Source organism: Podarcis bocagei (assembly GCF_964188305.1).
Source record: "Podarcis bocagei genome assembly, chromosome: 10".
Classification (NCBI taxonomy): domain Eukaryota; kingdom Metazoa; phylum Chordata; class Lepidosauria; order Squamata; family Lacertidae; genus Podarcis; species Podarcis bocagei.
In genome coordinates this window covers 7,563,650-7,585,209 of record NC_138135.1, presented here as the reverse complement: position 1 = coordinate 7,585,209, position 21,560 = coordinate 7,563,650, and the positions used below count along the sequence as shown (strand labels likewise).

Genomic DNA, 21,560 nt, shown 5'->3' with positions numbered 1-21,560 from the left:
TCCAGTCCACTTGTATCTCCTCTTCTTTCTGGTCGTGGATTCTTCCAGTCAGGTCGGCCAGCTCCAAAAAGTCCAACATCTTCATCTGCCATTCTTCTATTGTTGGTATTTCTTGCGATTTCCAATTTTTGGCTAATAAAAGTCTTGCCGCTGTAGTGGCATACAAAAACAATCTAACATCTTTTTTGGACAATTCCAACCCTACTATTCCAAGTAGAAAGGCTTCTGGTTTATTAATAAATGTATTTTTCAACATTTTTTTCAACTCATTATAAATCTTTTCCCAGAAGTCTTTCACATTGTTGTTGTTGTTTAGTCGTTTAGTCGTGTCCGACTCTTCGTGACCCCCTGGACCAGAGCACGCCAGGCCCTCCTGTCTTCCACTGCCTTCCGCAGTTTGGTCAAACTCATGCTGGTAGCTTCGAGAACACTGTCCAGCCATCTCGTCCTCTGTCGTCCCCTTCTCCTTGTGCCCTCCATCTTTCCCAACATCAGGGTCTTTTCCAGGGAGTCTTCTCTTCTCATGAGGTGGCCAAAGTCTTGGAGCCTCAGCTTCAGGATCTGTCCTTCCAGTGAGCACTCAGGGCTGATTTCCTTCAGAATGGAGAGGTTGGATCTTCTTGCAGTCCATGGGACTCTCAAGAGTCTCCTCCAGCACCAGAATTCAAAAGCATCCATTCTTCGGCGATCAGCCTTTATGGTACAGCTCTCACTTCCATACATCACTACTGGGGAAACCAGAGCTTTAACTATATGGACCTTTGTTGGCAAGGTGATGTCTCTGCTTTTAGGACACAACAAACTTTTTTCAAAGAGGGCCAGATTTGATGAAGTGAACATGCGTGAGGGCCAACCAAAGTTGTTGAGATATTTTTTAGGATTTTTAGGATTTTACCCCAGGACATATACTGCCATGGGGCTGGATTAGGCCCCTGATTCAGACTTGACCCAGCCTTCCCCCAACCCACAAGTGACCTCCGCAAGTTCAGGACTCTTGATCCTCTCTTGAGCGAACAATAAAAGTGGTCTACCTCACAAGGTTGTTGTGAGGGCAAAACCAATAAAGACAATAAAGGACTTTGAAAGCGCCTTCTGGAGTCTCATCTCCCTATTTCAGCAGGTTGGAAGAGGTGAACCCGAGGCTGGAAGGGCTGTGGAGAGTTTTGAATCGGCGACGCCTTGGGTCTCTGCTCACGCTGAGCCACACCGACAAAGCAACCCTAAATGCTTATGGTTCATGAAGGACTTAAGAGAGTTTCTTCATTTTTAAGTTGAGAAACTGGGGAAAGAGTTCAGACCGGTGTGACATTGAACCCTGAAATGACTCGGGCCCCAGATATCGGAACATAGCTGTCAACATTTTTTTAAGGGACTTTTCCTTATTCCGAATAGGGTTCCTCGCAAGAAAAGGGAAAAGTTGACAGCTATGTATCTGAAAGGCCACCTCTTTCTTCCATGCAGACCCTCTCAGGTGCTGAGATTTGCAGAGGAGACCCCCTTGGTAGATCTTCCACCCTCAGGGGCTGAGGATTATGATGGCCTGGGAGAGGGCCTTCTCGGTGGTGGCCCCATAGCCAATAAACTAATAGGCTGATAGTTCTGGGGGTTGTGTTTGTCACCTTCTTTGTGAATTGGGATGATAATACTCTGCTTCCAGCCCTTCGGGAAAGTGCCAGTACAGTTTATATAAGAAATTAATTTTGCTAGGAGGGGAGACATCACCACTCATAATTATTCCTAAAGACCTCTGAAGGGATCCTGTCTTCTCCAGGAGCTTTATCCGTCATTAAGGCACCTATAAGATTGCTTACTTCTTGTTCTGAAACGGGGCCATTATGGTGTCAATGTTAGCAGGTCCTGAATCGTAGTTGGCCCACTGTCACCATCACTTTCAAAGATTTTGCCGAAGTAAACACGCCAAGTATTAGCAGAGATAAATGCTTCTAACGTAGGATTAAAACCTGTATCTGAAATCAGGTTCCAGAACTGTCTACCCCTTTCTAAGGCTGCCATTCCCAACTCTTTCCACTGAGTGATCAGGAATGATCTCTCCACCTTAGTAGTTCCTTATAATTTGATAAGAAGCCAAAGTTTTTAGGTTAATTCTTGTCTGTGTCTGTCTTACCCTCCTGGTTAGTTGAGCCAAATTCTTTTTTTTATTCGCCTGCACTCATCATCGCACCAACCCAATTTGCCCCAAAATCCTTGCTGGATGAGTGACCCGGTTTAGTTAAAAGCGGTCTTAGATCTGCAAAGATGGACACAATGCCTTCAAAGGGATCCTTGATGAACTGGACTTCAGCAAACAAAAACTTATGCCGGAATATTGTTCCATGCACCGCAATCTCTGAGCGGCGGGAGATGCCCTCTCTTTCCTCTTTCCTTTCTCCTTCTTTGATGGAACCCCTATTTGGGGACTTCCCTTGGTTTTTTTTCTGGCCCACGTAGGACCAGTCTGGATAGTTGGCCTTGGTGAAGGATTTGACGGTTCCGTCCCCAAAAAGTTTTTGATTTGCGTTTCTGCTGAAATGAGGCTGCATTTTAATGTTGTATTTTAATCTTGTTTTTAAGTTGTATTTTAATCAATTTTTTTTATACCTGGTGTCAGCCGCTGGGCAGGGTGGGGTCTAAATTTATTTATTTATTTATTATTTATTTCTGCACCTACCATTAGGTCTGGTTTAGTGAGAACGAAGGGCCCTGGAGATGACAGCAGTGATACAGTGGTACCTCAGGTTACATGTGCTTCAGGTTACAGACTCCGCTAACCCAGAAATAGTGCTTCAAGTTAAGAACTTTGCTTCAGGATAAGAACAGAAATCGTGTTCCGGCGGCGCGGCAGCAGCAGGAGACCCCCCATTAGCTAAAGTGGTGCTTCAGGTTAAGAACAGTTTCAGGTTAAGAACGGACCTCCAGAACGAATTAAGTACGTAACCAGAGGTACCACTGTATAGGGTTTGATTTATACACACATATAAATCCTGAGCTTAAGTTGGAAGGTCTTGCAGCATTTGATACTCCCAAAAGATCTTGCCCCTGACAATTAGGTTTCTAGGGAGGTTCCCAAAACCATAGCTTCGGATTCAGGACAGAGAGGAAGTCAAGCCTCTGGGTCTCATCCAGTGTGAGACAGGCCCCTAGTCTATTTCTCTCATATACCCCCAGCAGCCAGAGCCATTGGCCCATCGATTACCATGCTGAACCTCGGAAGATTCATGAGAGACAGAAGGCCCTCCTTCGCTCAGCACACATTGGTCTCAACGAGAGCCAGGGCCTTTTCAGTACTGGCCCCGACTTGGTGGAACGCTCTGTCCCAAGAGACTAGAGCCCTGCGGGACTTGACACCTTTCCGCAGGGTCTGCAAGACAGAGCTGTTCCGCCTGGCCTTTGGTTTGGACTCAGTCTGACCCTTCTGTCTACCTCCCCTTATGGTTTTGATCTATGGGCTGCTTTTAAGTAATTAATAATAATAATAATAATAATAATAATAATAATAATAATAATAAAAGGTAAAGGGACCCCTGACCATTAGGTCCAGTCGTGACCGACTCTGGGGTTGCGGCGCTCATCCCGCTTTATTGGCCGAGGGAGCCGGCGTACAGCTTCCGGGTCGTGTGGCCAGCATGACTAAGCCGCTTCTAGCGAACCAGGGCAGCGCACGGAAACGCCGTTTACCTTCCCGCCAGAGCGGTACCTATTTATCTACTTGCACTTTGAAGTGCTTTCGAACTGCTAGGTTGGCAGGAGCAGGGACCGAGCAACGGGAGCTCACTCCGTCGCAGGGATTCGAACTGCTGACCTTCTGATCGGCAAGTCCTAGGCTCTGTGGTTTAACCCATAGCGCCACCTGGGTCAATAATAATAATAATAATAATAATAATAATAATAATAATAATTTATTATTTGTACCCCACTCATATGGCTGGGTTTCCCCAGCCACTCTGGGCGGCTTCCAACAAAGACAAAAAATACACTAAGACGTCACACATTAATAACTTCCCTGAGCAGGGCTACCTTCAGATGTCTTCTGAATGTCAGGTAGTTGTTTATCTCTTTGATATCTGGTGGGAGGGCATTCCACAGAGCGTGTGCCACCACCGAGAAGGCCCTCTGCCTGGTTCCCTGTAACTTGGCTTCTCGCAGGGAGGGAACCACCAGAAGGCGCTCGGAGCTGGACCCCAGTGTCCGGGCAGAACGATGGGGGTGGAGACACTCCTTCAGGTATACTGGGCCATTTAGGGCTTTCAAAGACAGCACCAACACTTTAAATTGTGCTCGGAAACGTACTGGGAGCCAATGCAGATCTCTCAGAACCGGTGTTATGTGGTCTCGGCGGCCGCTCTCAGTCACCAGTCTAGCTGCCGCATTCTGGATTAGTTGCAGTTTCCAGGTCACCTTCAAAGGTAGCCCCACATAGAGCGCATTGCAGTAGTCCAAGCGGGAGATAACCAAAGCATGCACCACTCTGGCGAGGAAGTCCGCAGGCAGATAGGGTCTCATCCTGCGTACTAGGTGGAGCTGGTAGGCTGCATTTTAAATTGCATTTTAACCTATATTTTAAATTGGTTCCCCTCCCCATTAGGTTTTTACTGTAATTTTACTGGTGTTAGTCGCCCTGAGCCCAGCTTTGGCCAGGGAGGGCGGGGTATAAATAAATAAAATTTATTTTATATTATTATTATTATTATTATTATTATTATTATTATTATTATCCCCTAGATAGAAGGAGAGGGCTATCCATGGCGATGGGTTTCAAATGGGGCATTCCCAGCCACTGTGGGCCATTCACTTGCAAAGAATGAGCTCAACCCCAGAGCTTTAGCCCTGCCCTGACTTTTTGTTTTGTCTTTATGGACCCAACCAAACTCTCTATTATCCAGGGATGCCCTTGTAGGGGTCGAAGGCCAAGCTGTTGCTCTCAAAACAGGTAGCTGTCTCCTTCTGTGCACCTGCTCTCAAACCCTGCCAGCCCTTTCTGCTTAGAGAAGCCCCCGCAATTGGTCCTTTAATCTTCCCTAATCATTTGTTAATTAGGAGGTCACGGTCCTCCTGTTGGGAGTCCTGCTCACAGCTGCCACAGTCTATGTAATCCTCTCAAACCCCACTCCACTCCTGCCCTAACCTCCATCAGTATTTCAAATGCCGCAAGAAATAAAGGAAGGAAGGAAGGAAGGAAGGAAGGAAGGAAGGAAGGAAGGAAGGAAGGAAGGGGAGTCGGGAGCCAGAAAGAGACAAAGGTGCCTTACCTTTCTCACCCTGATCTGGCCACAGTGATCCATGCGACGGACACCTCCAGGCTCGATTATCCAACTCACTCTACGTGGGGCTGCCCTTGAGACTGACCCAGAAACTCCAGCGGGTGCAGAATGCCGCAGCGAGGCTCCTTACGGGATCACATTCATCCAGTGCTTTACCAATTGCACTGGCTCCCGGTGGGGTACAGGGTCAGGTTTAAGGTGCTGGTTTTGACCGTTAAAGCCCTTCATGGCCTAGGACCCTCGTACCTACGGGACCGCTTCTCCTGGTATGCCCCGCAGAGGACCTTAAGGTCCACAAATGACAAGACTTTGGAGGTCCCAAGTTGCAAGGTAGTTGGTTTCAACTAGGGCCAGGGCCTTTTCAGCGCTGGCCCCGACGTGGTGGAACGCTCTGTCACAAGAGACTAGGCCCCTGCGGGACTGGACATATTTCAAGACGGAGCTGTTCCGCCTGGCCTTTGGTTTGGACTCAGTCTGACCCTTATGTTTCCCTTCCCTTATGGTCTTGATTTATCAGCTATTTTAAAGTGAGGCTGCATTTTAAATTTCATTTTAACCTGTATTTTAAAGTGGTATCTCCCCCCCCCCCATTATGTTTTTACTGTAATTTTACTGTTGTTAGCCGCCCTGAGCCGGGCTCTGGCCAGGGAGGGCGGGGTATAAATTATTATTATTATTAAAGAAGTTGCAGAGGGGAAGGAATGGCAGTGTTTTCCCCCATCTCTCGAAGCCACCCAGCAAATAAACAACTACCTGACATTTAGAAGACATGTGAAGGAAGTTCAGGGAAGTTCTTAATGTGTGACATTTTAATATATTTTTAATCTTTGCTGGAAGCTGCCCAGAGTGGCTGGGGAACCCAGCCAGATGGGCAGGGTACAAATAATAAATAATTATTATTATTATGTATTATATTAGTAATTCTGATTGCTAATTTCTGGAAACCACAAGAGGGGAGGGGGGGCTTTTATGCCAGAGTCCTGCTTGCAGGTTTCTCACAGGCCCTGCACTCAAATCTCCTGTGAAAAGAGGAACAGACATGGAATTTACTTCTCTGCAGCCCAGGAATTCTGTGGCCAGGCAAGAGCAAGGCAGATCAACAGTTTGACTGGCGAAGGCGACTTCCTTATGGTCAATTCTGTTCCAGTCCTGCCTGTTTCATGTGTTTAGCTCAGCTGCCTAGTGGGCAGAGATGCCCCCACCATCGGGTCCAGCCAGCCTGGCCCAAATTGCCTAGGATGATGGGAGATGGAGTCCGGCGAACCCTGTAGTCTCCCCATCCCTGGTTTAAAACCAGGAACTGGCCAGGATGTGCCCCACGACAGAGCTATGCCCTTTATATTTCTCACCTAAGGCCGACCATCGCCCTGTTTCTTAAAGATGCGCCATGCAAGAGAGGGAAGATCGGCAAAGGACGGCAGGTTTGGGCGTCCGCTGGCAGCACAAGCGGAGACCGCAAGGGAAGACATTTGTAAGAAACCCAAGTGCAGAATTTACACTATGGAACTACCTGCCTATTGATGTCAGGCAGACGCAATCGCCGTACTTTTGGGTGCCTGCAAAAAACGTTTTGGTTTAGACGACCCTCCCCAGACATGTAGACTGCTGCTTTTTGTTTTGACTTGTTCGTTGCTGATTTTGCACTTTGCTAAAATATAGTAGTAGTTCTTACTGAAAGTTCATCTCTTTATTCTGCTTGTAAACCGCTTTGGCTCTCCACAAAAAGCTCAATAACTTTGATGAAGCTTTCCCCAAAAAAGCTGAACAACGCTGGTCAATCCAATGGGGAGATCACTGCCAAAAAATTTTTTATGGTGGTTGTAGACTGCAGCCTCTTGGAAGTTGGACAGCCCTGTTTTATACAATCAAGCGGTATGTGAGGGACGGCTCAGCATGGGACTCTTCATATAAATTTTATGAAACAAACAAATGGTAAGAGAGAAACAGGGACGCGGGTGGCGCTGTGGGTTAAATCACAGAGCCTAGGGCATGCCGATCAGAAGGTCGGCGGTTTGAATCCCCGCGACGGGGTGAGCTCCCGTTGCACAGTCCCAGCTCCTGCCCACCTAGCTGTTCGAAAGCACGTCAAAGTGCAAGTAGATAAATAGGTACTGCTCCGGTGGGAAGATAAACGGTGTTTCCGTGCGCTGCTCTGGTTCGGCAGAAGCGGCTTAGTCATGCTGGCCACATGACCTGGAAGCTGTACGCCGGCTCCCTCGGCCAATAAAGAGAGATGAGCGCCGCAACCCCAGAGTCAGCCACAACTGGACCTAACGGTCAGGGGTTCCTTTACCTTTTAAGAGGGAAACAGCAGGATTCTGGCATCATTTGCCCCAATCGTGTGAGTTTCCGTAGTCCTAGGTGTCATTCGCTCTGGAGTGAGCAGGAACCTGTTGTTTGTGCAAGAGCGATCCACGCAGCTTCCATGTTTCCACCTGCCCCTCTAGTCCTCCATGTGGACTAGAGGCTTGTTTTAAAAATCGTGCACACACCCGCTGAGGCTTTTAAAGGAACTGGGTTCTACATGAGACGCAAACCCGATTGTTAAGTTCTGCCCTTTTGCCACCGAGTGGAGAGAGAAGACTCGACAAGGGGAAGTTATAGACACTTCTGTAACAATTTATTGAATGAGGCAATAGACAGAATTTGGGGGAACAACAGGTACTTCCATGCTCTGCTACAGGACTGCGGGTGGCTGGGAACGTGAATGGTTTATCTTTGGGTCTCGGGGAATAATGTCTCAGTCTATCGGAACGTTGCCATTGCCAAAAAAAGAGAGAGGGGAAACACTGACTGTAAAGTCACACCTGACATCTTCACGACGACGATAAAAAATAATAATATTTTTAAAAAATTTAAAAAAATTAAGTCAGAGACCTGGGCTTTTGTTTCTACAGGAAGGATTCCCTCCCCTCGATTTAAGTCCGGGGTGTTGGTGGTGGGGGACGGTGATTATACATTTGAGATTTTCTGTTTTTTAAAAAAGCCAAGTAAACACAAGAATCTGGAAAAAGCAAAACCCTGCCCTGAAAGGTTGGGACAGACAAGGAGAGGTGTGGTGAATGGGCCGTGTAAAAGGACGCAAAGAACGAAACTAATTGCTGCGTACTATCCCCAGCCAGAAAGGGTGCTTGAAATAGGAAAGTAAGAGAGTGAGTCTACCTGTGAGGCAACAGCAGCCGTTTGCTTAGCTGGGGCCAGTGAAAGCCTTGGCCCTGTCTAAGAGTTAAAAACAGCTATCAAAAAATGCCTGGGGGAGACGTGAGGGGGGGGAGCCCTCCCTGAGCCCCCATATCACCTTTCCCTTTGCCAACTCCGTACAGGGACTGCGGGTGCCCAGCCTTGCTGGCCATGTCTTTTGTAGACGTGCAGACCCTGGGACCCTGCATGGCGCAACATGGCAGCCGATGTCGAGTTTGCAGCCCTGGGGCCACGGAGGGAGGCCTTCGTCGACACGAAGGGGATGTGCGCAGCTAGGGCCGTGGGGTGGGTCTCCAAGGGCTCTGGACAGCCGCCACAAGAAAGGGGTCTTTGGATGGGCCGCCGCCCCAGGATGCCAGGTGCAATTTGGAGGAGAAGGGGTTGGGGGAAGGAAATCGAAGTGAGAATTGTGGGTGGGATCTAGTGTGCGATCTGAAGCCCTTCGCCACCCGAACTGCCACTGAAGGCTGGGATCTCAGCCACGTGGCCGATGAGAGCGTGCTTAAATGCCACCCGTGTCCCTTCGCAACACCCAGCGGGGCCTTTCTACTGGTGGCTCCCTTGTGCCTTTCCCAACTTGTCATTCCAAGGGACGAGAGTCTAAAACAAAAACGCACGCAGAAATTCACCAGTGGGGAAATGAGGCTTTGGAGGGAAGGCTTTGAGCATGGACTTAAAAAGGGAGGACAGAATCTCCTTCAACAGGTCACCAAATAACTTTGGAAGGAAGGAACGGAGGAGGAACAGTCCCTCCACCCTGACAGGATCCAGAGTCAACAGATTGCAGCCCTCGCTGTCTCCCGCAGGACTTTTCTTACCCTTTCAACGCCTTTGCGAGAAAAAAAAAGGAAGCCTCTTTCCCCAAATTGTCTTCTCAAGCCTTGCTTTCTCTATCTCTCTCTTTTAAAATATATGTCCATGTTAAAATGATACCTAATTCTCAACGTGAGGAAGCTGGAGGAGCCTGGCTTTGTGGAGATCTGCCGGGCCAGGAAAGCCTGCAGGGAGCCCCACCGCGGACCCCGCCTCCCTCCCCAGCAAGCCCTGAAAAGAGAGGGCTATAAACCTTTTCCGCCACATCTCACCCCGGCTTTGAGAAAGGAGGGTCCATGCAATGGGAGACGAAGGCTTGGCCCAGCCTGCCCCAAACAGGCTTCCTTGCTTTCGCGAGGCCCGAGAGGAGCTGTAAAAATCGCGGCTCCGATTCCTGTGTGTTTGTGTGTTGTTGTTTTTTCCTGTTTGTTAAACGAAACCTTTTTTTTTGCTTCCAAAGCTGCGAGACTCACAAATGCCACCTGATTGCACCTCCGCAGAGGCGTAGAAAAAAAACTATTCGCACAAGGGAAGAGGAAGCTGCTGCAGCGCCACGATCCTGCCGCTCTCGCCCGTCACTGCTCCAGAGTCACCACCTCCACGGCCTGGCCGTCCATGGTGACGGTGCTGTCTGTTATCCTCGCGGCCACGGGAGCCATGGCGACCTGGACCGGGCCGTTGCCCTGAGCAAGGCTGGTGACCACCGTCTGGTACATGCTGACGGGGATCTGGACGAGCCCTGCGGAGAAAGAGAGAGGGGAGAGGGTCAGGCGAGGCTGGGCAAGGCGCTGAGTCAGTTCCCGCGATCATGGAATCACGAGAGTTGGACGGGACCCCGGCGATTCTGGCAAGGCGAGAATCCCAACCAAAGCGTCCCTCTGACAGGCGGGCGCCCAAACTCTGCTTAAAAACCTCCAAGGAAGGAGACTCCATTCTTCCTGAGGTTAAGTGGGAATCTAATTCCCCATCCTGATGACGAGAGCACAGCAGAGGTTATATTTTCTGAGAATCCTCTGGGAAAACAATCTCTCAAAGGACCTGTTGATGGCATTTTACCATTGTACTGTGGAGAGTGTATTAACCTATGGTCTCTGTGTGTGGTTTGGGAGCTGCACGGTCAGGAGAAAAACAATGCTGTCCAGGGTTGTAAAGACTGCAGAGAGAATAATTGGGTGCACTCTTCCCACCTTGGATCAAATCTATGCTCCCAGGTGCCATAAGAAAGCGGCAGAGATAGCGCAGGATAGTTCGCACCCCGGAAATGATCTCTTTCAGCTTCTGCCTTCTGGAAGAAGATCCAGGGTTATAAAGATCAGGACTAGCTGCCTGAGAAACAGTTTCTATCCATATGCGATTTTGGTTTTAAACGCAGTGTAAGGAGTCTCTATGGGAGTATATTGTATTTAAAAATGGGGTATCAGAGTTTTTAGGGGGCTTAGCAGGTTGGGATAGCTGGGATAGCAGGCTTGTTGGTTTCTGAATGTCTGATGTAGATTTTTCAATTTTGTTGTTCTGTATGGGAAAATGACAATAAAGATTATCGTATCGTATTTTGAACCCACTGGTTCGGGTCCTACCCTCCAGAGCAGGAGAAAACAGGCTTGCTCCAAATTCCATGGGGCAGCCCTTGAGATATTTGAAGATGGTTAGCATATCTCCTCTCAGTCTCCTCTTTCCCAGGCTAAAACATCCCCAACTCCCTCAACCATTCTTCATAAGGCTTGGTTTCCAGGACTGTGATCATCTTGGTCGCCCTCCTCTGCACACCTTCCACCTTGCCAATATCCTTCTTATATTGTGGTGCCCAGAACTGGACACAGTATCCCAGGAGGGATCTGACCAAGGCAGAATAGAATGGGACTATGACTTCCCTTGATCTGGACACTTAGACTTCTGTTGATGCAGCCAAGAATAGCATTTGCCTATTTTGCTGCTGATTTTTGAAAGCACCTGAGAGCAAAAAGGGACCCATCTTCTGCCTATAAAAGAGAGCTGTTGAGCCCCTTTGCCCAAAGACTAGCCCAGGGGGGTGTTTTTTTAAGCCCAATGGCCGCCTTCCCTTCTGGGTGACCTTCCAAGGACCACATGCAACAATTGTGACTTTGCGCAACAGGTTAGATACGACACACCCACACGCCCCTCTCTATCCTCAACAGACAAGGAAGAGGATCTGGCACCAGATTATGGTTGCCATTGTTTTGCATTATTACTATTATTTCATTATCGTGTTTATATCCCACCTTTTTCTCCGAAGGGCTTCAGGTGATCTACGTGGTTCTCCCTTTCTCCTGCTCATTCAGTCCCCACAACAACCCTGTGAGGTAGTTTAGGGCAAGAAACAGTGACCAAAACCATCCAAGCCAGCTTCGTGGCCGAGTTGGGAATTCGAACCCTGGTCCTAGCCTGACACTCTTGAGCACTGCGCAGCACAGGCTCTCATTACAAACATGAAACTCACTCTACGTGGGGCTGCCCCCCTTGAGACGGACCCAGAAACTCCAGCGGGTGCAGAATGCCGCGGCGAGACTCCTTACGGGGTCCTCGCTGCAAGGTCACATTCACCCGGTGCTATACCAGCTGCACTGGCTCCTGGTGGAGTACAGGATCAGGTTCAAGGTGCTGGTTTTAACCTTTAAAGCCCTATATGGCCTAGGACCCTCGTACCTACGGGACCGCCTCTCCTGGTATGTCCCACGGAGGACCTTACAGTCTTCAAACAAAAACATCTTAGAGGTCCTGGGCCACAGGGAGGTTAGGCTGGCCTCAACCAGAGCCAGGGCTTTTTTCGGCCGTGGCCCCGATCTGGTGGAACGCTCTGTCCCAAGAGACTAGGGCCCTGCGGAACTGGACATCTTTCCGCAGGGCTTGCAAGACGGAGCTGTTCCACCAGGCCTTTGGCCAAGGAGCAGTCTGACCCCCTCCTTTGGTAATCCTCATAGAACTCTGGCCCAATGGTTGCAATTAATTTGATTCTGAATTGATTTTAGAATGAAACTTAGACTGCATTTCAATTAATTGCTTGTGATTTTATGTAAACTGTGTTACTTTGATTGTTGTTAGCTGCTCTGAGCCCAGCTTCAGCTGGGGAGGACAGGATATAAATAAATTATTATTATTATTATTATTATTATTATTATTATTATTATTATTATTATTATTATTACATCTTTAGCTAAAATTCTTGGGTTTAGGAAGCGGAATCCCTGAGCCCCAAGCTCTGAAGGAGGGGCAAAGTGAGTCTGCCGCAGACCTCGGATTTCATTCCTGAAGGTCAACGTTTAACAGCAGGAGGAGGAGGAGGAGAAGGCAGAATGTGATTTGAGTGTCCTCATATCACTTTGCTGTGCAGACAGCGAAGCTTAAGCCTTAAGCGCTCTGACCTGGTATCCGAGGCAACTCCAAATTGGGCAGGCCTGAGCCCTGCCTGGTTGCTCTTTCTTGGATGATCGTGGCGCCCTCGGGCACCGCCAGGTAACACCACCTTCTCCCCAGAAAATCAGGTAAAAGAAGCAGCCTGTCCGAGACGGACTCACGGAGTGGGGGCGCTGCTCTTTCAAGCCCCGCACCAGAATAAATCAGCAGCAGAACTAGAAAAAACATGCTAGGAAACTTTAGGCCAGGGCTCAGCAAACGTTTTCAGCAGGGGGCTGGGTCCACTGTCCCTCAGACCTTGTGGGGGGGGGGCAGACTATATTTTGGAAAAATAACAATGAACAAATTCCTATGCCCCACAACTAACCCAGAGATGCATTTTAAATAAAAGCACACATTCTACTCATGTGAAAACACGCTGATTCCCAGACCAGAAGCTGGGTTTAGAAGGTGATTGGGCTGGATCCGGCCCCCGGGCCTTAGTTTGCCTACCGCTCCTTTAGGCAAAAACATTTTCAGAAATGAGCGCCAGGGGAAATTTGCAAGCAGGTTCCTATTTTCCCCAGGGCCAAGCTATGCAATATATCCAAGATCTTTACAGTTCGTCAAACAGCAGCGATGGGAGTGGGGTGGTTCAGTTGGGAGACTTCTGAAACTTTTTAGTTTAGAGAAATTGTGAGGAAGAGGTGACGTAATAGAAGTCTGTAGAGTTAAGTCTGGCTTGGAGGAAGTGGATGGAGTAAAGTTTCTCTCCCTCTCTCTCTCATTATGCTAGAATTCATGGACACCCAATGGAGCCGAATGTGGGAAGATTCAGGAAAGGTTAACAAAAATAAAATTCTTTGCACGGTGAATAGTTAACCTATGGAACTCACTGCGACAGGAGGCAGGGATAGCTGCCAACTTGGATGGTTTAAAAAGAAGATTTGCACAATTTGTGGAGAGGGCTGTCAAAAGACTCCTAGCCACGACGACCCTTCTCTGCCTCCACAGTTGGGGGCAGATGTGCTTCTGAGTCCCAGCTGCTGGAAACTGCCAGGGAGGAGAGTTGGTCTTGTGTTCGAATTCTGCTTGCAGGCATCTGAGAGCAGAATGCTGGACTAAATGGGCCATGATCTAGCAGGAACACCTTATGTTATCATGAGATACCGTATTTTTCGCTCTATAAGACGCACCAGACCACAAGACACACCTAGTTTTTGGAGGAGGAAAACAAGAAAAAAAATATTCTGAATCTCAGAAGCCAGAACAGCAAGAGGGATCGCTGCGCAGTGAAAGCAGCAATCCCTCTTGCTGTTCTGGCTTCTGGGATAGCTGCGCAGCCTGCATTCGCTCCATAAGACGCACACACATTTCCCCTTACTTTTTAGGAGGGAAAAACCTTGGTTTACACATTATTATTATTATTTTTAAAAAATAAAAATTATTATTTATACCCCGCCCATCTGGCTGGGTTTCCCCAGCCACTCTGGGCGGCTTCGAACAGAACACTAAAATACAATAACCTATTAAACATTAAAAGCTTCCCTAAACGGGGCTGCCTTCAGACGTCTTCTAAAAGTTTAGTAGTTATTTTTCTCTTTGACATCTGGTGGGAGGGCGTTCCACAGGACATGATCTATAGCAAGCCGTCTTAAAAACCAAACTACTTTTTTTGGTAATTTAAAAATACTGACTACACTCCAGAGCTGGCTGTTAAAACTTGCCAATGCTCTAAATTCCTACCTGCTAAACAATTCAGATCACAGAATCATTCAATCTATCTATCTATCTATCTATCTATCTATCTATCTATCTATCTCCCATCTTCTTCTCCCAGGAGCTGAAGCTGGTATAAATGGCTTCTCCGTTCCTCATTTAACCCCCACAACAACCCTATGAGGTTGGTTAGGCTAAGAGGCAGCGACTAGCCCCCAAGGTCACCCAGTGAGCTTCACAGCCAAGTGAGAATTCGAACCCTGGTCTCTCCCAGGTCCACGCTGGCAAGCCGAGATCAAGCACGTTGCAGAAAGATGTGAGGAGGGGGACAACTCTGGAGGAAACGAAGCCAAAGAGCCAAGCCAGAATGCAACGGTACACTTCTATACACTAATTCAGTTAAAAACAGCAGAAAACTTAATTTGGGGTTTGCTACAAACATCAACAACCTCATAATGTTTTGGACTACAACTAGGGCTGCCGGTAGTAATCTCAAACCATTTGGGAGGAGGGTACCAAGTTGGCAAGACAGGACGCAGGTGGCGCTGTGGGTTAAACCACTGAGCCTAGGACTTGCCGATCAGAAGGTCGGCAGTTCGAATCCCCACGACGGGGTGAGCTCCCGTTGCTCAGTCCCTGCTCCTGCCAACTTAGCAGTTCGAAAGCACGTCAAAGTGCAAGTAGATAAATAGGTACCACTCCAGCGGGAAGGTAAACGGCGTTTCCGTGCGCTGCTCTGGTTTGCCAGAAGCGGCTTAGTCCTGCTGGCCACATGACCCAGAAGCTGTACGCCGGCTCCCTCGGCCAATAAAGCGAGATGAGCGCCGCAACCCCAGAGTCGGCCACGACTGGACCTAATGGTTGGGGGTCCCTTTACCTTTACCTTACTAGGTTGGCAAAGGCTGATTTAACTCATGTGACCCATCCTGGAATCACGTGAGCACAAGGAGTCTGCCCCACGCAGCCTACAATCTGAATCCCGAAAGTGGGGAGAAAAGTGAAGGGCAGGGGATGCTATTGCAGGATCAGCTTCTTGCCAGCGATCTTAATCTTATTTTAATGGTTGTACACAGTGCTCCCCCCCCCTTAAAAAAATGTTTAGGGGTACTTTCATTTTCCTACTCATATTGAAATACTCCCCCACAATGAGGCCAAACTTAGATTCACGAAATGTTTAGGGGTATGCGCCCCCCCCCCCGCAAAAACAAAACAAAATGCTGGTTGTACGTCGTTTTAAACAATTTTTAATGTTGTAACCTGCCTTGGGAGGAGGGATGTGGGTGGCGCTGTGGGTTAAACCACAGAGCCTAGGACTTGCTGATCAGAAGGTCGGCGGTTCGAATCCCCGTGATGGGGTGAGCTCCGGTTGCTCGGTCCCTGCTCCTGCCAACCTAGCAGTTCAAAAGCACATCAAAGTGCAAACCTATAAATATCCCAAAGCCAGAGTTCTGTTGCTCCATTTATAAAAATAAAGAAATGAAATACAGTGGTACCTTGGGTTACATACACTTCAGGTTACAGACGCTTCAGGTTACAGACTCTGCTAACCCAGAAATAGTATCTCGGGTTAAGAACTTTGCTTCAGGATGAGAACAGAAATTGCACGGCGGCCCCATTAGCTAAAGTGGTGCTTCAGGTTAAGAACAGTTTCAGGTTAAGAACGGACCTCTGGAACGAATTAAGTACTTAACCCGAGGTACCACTGTACAGTGGTACCTCTGGTTGCAAACGGGATCCGTTCCGGAGGTCCGTTCGCAACCTAAACAGAACGCAACCCGCTTCTGCGCATGATGTCATTCTGCACGTCTGCGCATGCGCGAGAGGCGAAACCCGGAAGTAACCCGTTTCTGGGTCATTGCAGGATGCTACCTGAAAACGTTCAACCTGAAGCAAACGTAACATGAGGGATGACTGTATGGCCAGACTTGCCCCTTGTCACTGGGGCAGAGAGAGCACGTTGGGCTGCAAGCCTGGAGCTCTCAGCTGGGATAAAAGGAAAGGAGAGAGATGGAGGAAGGAAAAGGACAGGCGAGCAAAAAGCAGAAAAACAAAGTACAGTGGTACCTCAGGTTAAGAACTTAATTTGTTCCGGAGGTCCGTTCTTAACCTGAAACTGTTCTTAACCTGAAGCACCACTTTAGCTAATGGGGCCTTCTGCTGCCGTCCCACCACTACGAAATTTCTGTTCTCATCCTGAAGCAAACTTCTTAACCCGAGGTGCTATTTCTGGGTTAGCGGAGTCTGTAACCTGAAGCGTATGTAACCCGAGGTACCACTGTAAAAGGAAAAACCAAGAAAGGTCAATGTGCAACGAGACCATTGCTAAATATGTCATTCAGCCTGGCTTTGCCTCATGCACAGAACAGGAGCTTAAAAACCGGGAACTGTCTGTGCATGAACACAAGCATCCTTTGCGCCAAGGGGATTAAGCCGCTCCCCAGCATTGGCTGCAATGGCCTTCAGCACTGAGAAAGCGAGCGAGGGGAGAGGCGGGCAAGTTCCCTGCAGGACCCCAGATCGCAGCCGCCTGCCCTTGGGAGAGCAACAGCGGCTAAAGCCCCAGAGATATGGTAATCAGGCCTGGGACTGTCACCCCACGCATCTGCCCCTCTGATTAGCCTTAATCTAGTTGGCACATGTTAATCTAAAGCTTGGGATTTCAGACCCTTTCAATGGTATTAAAGAGAAAATCCCTTTGCTCACAACTTGGGCAAGGGCGGGGGGTGGGGGGGGTGGCGAAGAGCACGTCTGTAGGGCTGTCAGCTCTGCTCCCTGCTGTGGCACCCTGTCCCAAATGAAGGCGCACGAATTCCGGGTGCAATCCATGGGTGGAGTGGGGTGGGGACTGTGCCAGGGTGGACCTTGGGGAAACTTTCCAGAAACTTCAGTCTGTTCAGAACATGCTGCTGGTGGTAGTGACTAATCGGGGTGACTAACTGTTGCCTGATTTTTTTTTACAAAAAACCACAACACAATTCTTATTGATTTATTATTAACACATAACCAACAGTGGCAGAGCCATGCACGGAGCATAGTCGGTGCAAAAAAAGAAGAAAACGACAGAAGCACAGTTACAGGTAGCCAAGATTTTAAGGCGAGTCTATATAATAGCCCTAGGGATGCGGATGGCGCTGTGGGTTAAACCACAAAGCCTAGGACTTGCCGATCAGAAGGTCGGCGGTTCGAATCCCCGCAACGGGGTGAGCTCCCGTTGCTCGGTCCCAGCTCCTGCCAACCTAGCAGTTCAAAAGCACATCAAGTGCAAGTAGATAAATAGGTACAGCTCCAGCGGTAAGGTAGACAGCGTTTCCGTGCGCTGCTCTGGTTCGCCAGAAGCGGCTTAGTCCTGCTGGCCACATGACCCGGAAGCTGTATGCCGGCTCCCTCGGCCAGTAAAGCAAGATGAGCGCCTCAACCCCAGAGTCGGTCACGACTGGACCTAATGGTCAGGGGTCCCTTTACCTTTACCTAATAGCCCAACCACAACAAGGAATTGCGGGAGGGGCTGCTCATAGATGACTCCCCTATTTGTGTGGTCAAAGAACAGAGACAAGCACACGTGAAAACTGTCCGATTGGGCTAAGCCCCAGGTTACATGTCTAGCCCACACCAGCACTCAGATAAAGCAATGCTTCGTACACTGGTAAATGAGATTTTATGGTACTAGCCAAAGGCCATGACGAAACCATACAAACACCCATACAGTGGTACCTTGGTTCTCAAACTTAATCCGTTCCGAAAGTCAGTTCCAAAACCAAGGCTTTCCAAAACCAAGGCACGCTTCCCCATAGAAAGCAATGCAAAACAGATTAATCCGTTCCAGACTTTTAAAAACAACCCCTGAAACAGCAGTTTCACATGGATTTTCCTATCTAATGAGACCATTGATCCATAAAATGTAAGCAGTCACATAATCCATCCTTCCATCCATCCATCAGGAGCTGAACTGGGTTCCACACAGCCACAAAAACAAAACAAAAAAGAGCAGCAAAAACACGAAATAAATAGCAAAAACAGACAGACCTCAGCGTAACACTCCCCTGCTTTGAGTCACTGACATTGTACCCAATGTAGAGTTCTGGAGAACCTGAAAGCTTGCCAAACTCGCGTAACATTTTGGCTGGTCCCAATATTTCTCCAAGTGTGGATCTGGAAGAACTTTTGATGAGGACCTGCATCAAAAGCTCTCTGAAAGTCCAAGAGTAAAATATCTACCAGATCAGCCCTAGCCACCTGCTTGTTCACACTGCAAATTCAAAGTGTTGGTGCTGACCTTTAAATCCCTAAACGGCCTCAGTCCAGTATATCTGAAGGAGCGTCTCCACCCCCATCGTTCAGCCCAGACACTGAGGTCCAGCGCCAAGGGCCTTCTGGCAGTTCCCTCACTGCGAGAGGCCAAGTTACAGGGAACCAGGCAGAGGGCCTTCTCGGTAGTGGCGCCCGCCCTGTGGAACGCCCTCCCACCAGATGTCAAAGAGAACAACAACTACCAGACTTTTAGAAGTTATCTGAAGGCAGCCCTGTTCAGGGAAGCTTTTAAAGTTTGATGCATTACTGTATTTAAATATTTTGTTGAAAGCCACCTAGAGTGGGCGGGGTATAAATAATAAATAATAATGATTATCATCATCATCATCATCTAAAATGTTGGCAGGGTTTCTTTTTGCAGAAGCCATGCTGATCCTTCTGCCTCAAGACTTATCCTTCTGTGGGTTTTAACGATTCTTTCTACCAATTGAACCTGGGTCAGACGTTATGTCAACAGGTGTATGATTTCCTGTTTCCTCCTTATGTGCCTTTCAAGCAATCGGTGTTACAATGTCTGTCTCCTAATCCTCTGCTAAGTTTGATTTAAATTCCAATCAGCACTTGTTTTGTTGTTGTTAAAAGCAATTTCTCACAAGTTCTTTAGAGGACTCCGGGTGAATGCCGATGGCTTGTTAAATCTGTCCGCCAGCTCTAACATTTCACCTCCTGTCTCCTCCGTTTGGCAGAGTTGCTCAAGAGACCTGCCCAGAAACAATGGGTAGCGAAAAGGAGAAAAGAGAGAGGAACTGGCTGCAATTCATTGCTTACGAGCTTCCCACCAGAATGCTTGTAGCAGGAGACAGGAGGCTCACCTAGACAGAGCGTATCTGATAGACCTTTTGGCTCGATCTGCGGGGACTCTTCCTGTCTCGGGCTGGCGTGAGGAATTAGCACTCAGAAATGGGGAAATTCAACAAAGCAACGAGTTATTGTGGTTAGCGGCTGCGGAGAAAGGTGAGCCTGAGTTCCTGGGTGCAAGATGGGGAAGGTCACCTGTCTTGCATCCAGAAGGTCCCCAACAGCATCTCCCCAATGGAGATGGGAGAGACTCTTGCCTGAAACCCTGGAGAGCGGCTGGCAGTCACTGCAGACAATACTGAGAAAGATGGACCATTGGTCTGGCTTGCTATAAGGCAGCTGCCTAGGTTCCTATGTCCGTCAATGATGTTTAGGCAACACGATGACCATATGCATACGTAATGGACAATCTTTATAGAATTCCATCAAACAATAACAGGTTCAAAATGAAATCTTCAACAAAGTCTCTGAAAGTCTTTGAATGAAGCGAGGTACCAGGCTTTGTACGATGAAAGACAAGCTGTGAAACTTTGTGTCTTCAGCAAATATAATGTCCAACACTGAACAGAGATTCCGGATATTGACCGCTGTTTCGTAGATCTTCGTCAGCGTGGTGGGAGAATATAGAATTGTTTCATAAAAAAGGTAAAGGGACCCCTGACCATTAGGTCCAGTCGTGGCTGACTTTGGGGTTGCAGCGCTCATCTCACTTTATTGGCTGAGGGAGCCAGCGTACAGCTTCCGGGTCACGTGGCCAGCATGACTAAGCCACTTCTGGCGAAACAGAGCAGCGCACGGAAACGCCGTTTACCTTCCCGCCGGAGCGGTACCTATTTATCTACTTGCACTTTGACGTGCTTTCGAACTGCTAGGTGGGCAGGAGCAGGGACCGAGCAACGGGAGCTCACCCCGTCGCGGGGCTTCGAACCGCCAACCTTCTGATTGGCAAGTCCTAGGCTCTGTGGTTTAACCCACAGCGCCACCCGCGTCCCGGAATTGTTTCATAAACCCATCTTCTTTTGAATGAATATATGTGAATGAAAATATCAAATGCTGTGGAGCAGTGCTCATGTAATAATGACTACATTATTCTCCCACCACGCTGACGAAGATCTACGAAACAGCAGTCAATATCCAGAATCTCTGTTCAGTACTGGACATTATATTTGCTAAATACACAAAGCTTCGCAGCTTGTCTTTCATCGTACAAAGTTTGGTACCTTGCTTCATTCAAAGACTTTAAGTCTAAGATTTCATTTTGAACTTGTTATTGTTTGAAGGAATTCTATAAAGATTGTCTATTACAAATAATTGTGTATTATTGCTTGTAAGCCGCTCTGAGCCCGGCCTTGGCTGGGGAGGGCGGGGTATAAATAAAAATTATTATTATTATAATTATTATAATTATTATTATTATTATTATTATTATTAATGCATATGGTCATCGTGTTGCCTAAACATTGCTGACGTTCTCTTTTGCAACACAGGGATTGGTTTAGGTTCCTATGTCCGGCAGGAAAACCTCAGAGAGTTACAGTGACCTCCACACAACGGTGGCTGCCCCATGCCCTCTTGTTCTCATTTCAGAATCTGCAGGGCAAGGGGAGCGTGAGTTTGCGTGTGTCGGTGGGGTGGAAAGAGGCCGATTCTTCCTGCAAGCTCCCTGTGCAGCTGTTTACCGGCTACAGATTACTGCAGTCACATGATCCGCTTCCCAGCAAAGCCAAGCTGTCCCCGGGACTGAGAAGGTCACTGGGAGATGTGGGGCTGGAGAGGGAGAGGAGAAAAAGGCAGGCAGGCAGGCGAAGCACTGCCCTCCCCATTGCATCAGGGGGCAGGATTTGCAGCCAGAAGGGCTACAGAGCTGCTGCTCAGTTCCTGGCACCGCACGCCAGAGAAACACCAGCACATCCGTGTCCTCAGCTACCCATCCAATCAAAGGCTAAAGCAAATGCTGACAAACTTCGCCAGCCTCCTTCTCTGCCCCTTTTGCCTCCTGAGTTGCACCCAAGAGACGTGAGGAAACTGGCGCTGGTATTCATGGAGAAAGGAGTTTAAGCATGGGGTGCAACACGCAGACATTTCTGGTGCATGGCCTGGAAGCTTTGCATT

General features: G+C 48.3%; 1 protein-coding gene across 4 annotated transcripts in view; it reads right to left on the bottom strand.

Moving 5' to 3' along the window:
• Positions 1–7,856: 7,856 nt before the first annotated feature.
• Positions 7,857–21,560, bottom strand: part of NRF1 (nuclear respiratory factor 1) — a 79,967-nt gene continuing 66,263 nt past the window's right edge. For all 4 annotated transcript variants that reach the window (XM_081210234.1, XM_081210236.1, XM_081210235.1 and 1 more), the window contains one exon: positions 7,857–10,011. In XM_081210234.1, the coding sequence (XP_081066360.1) occupies positions 9,848–10,011 (164 nt within the window). In that variant the 3' untranslated portion in view covers positions 7,857–9,847. The remainder of the gene's footprint in view (positions 10,012–21,560) is intronic.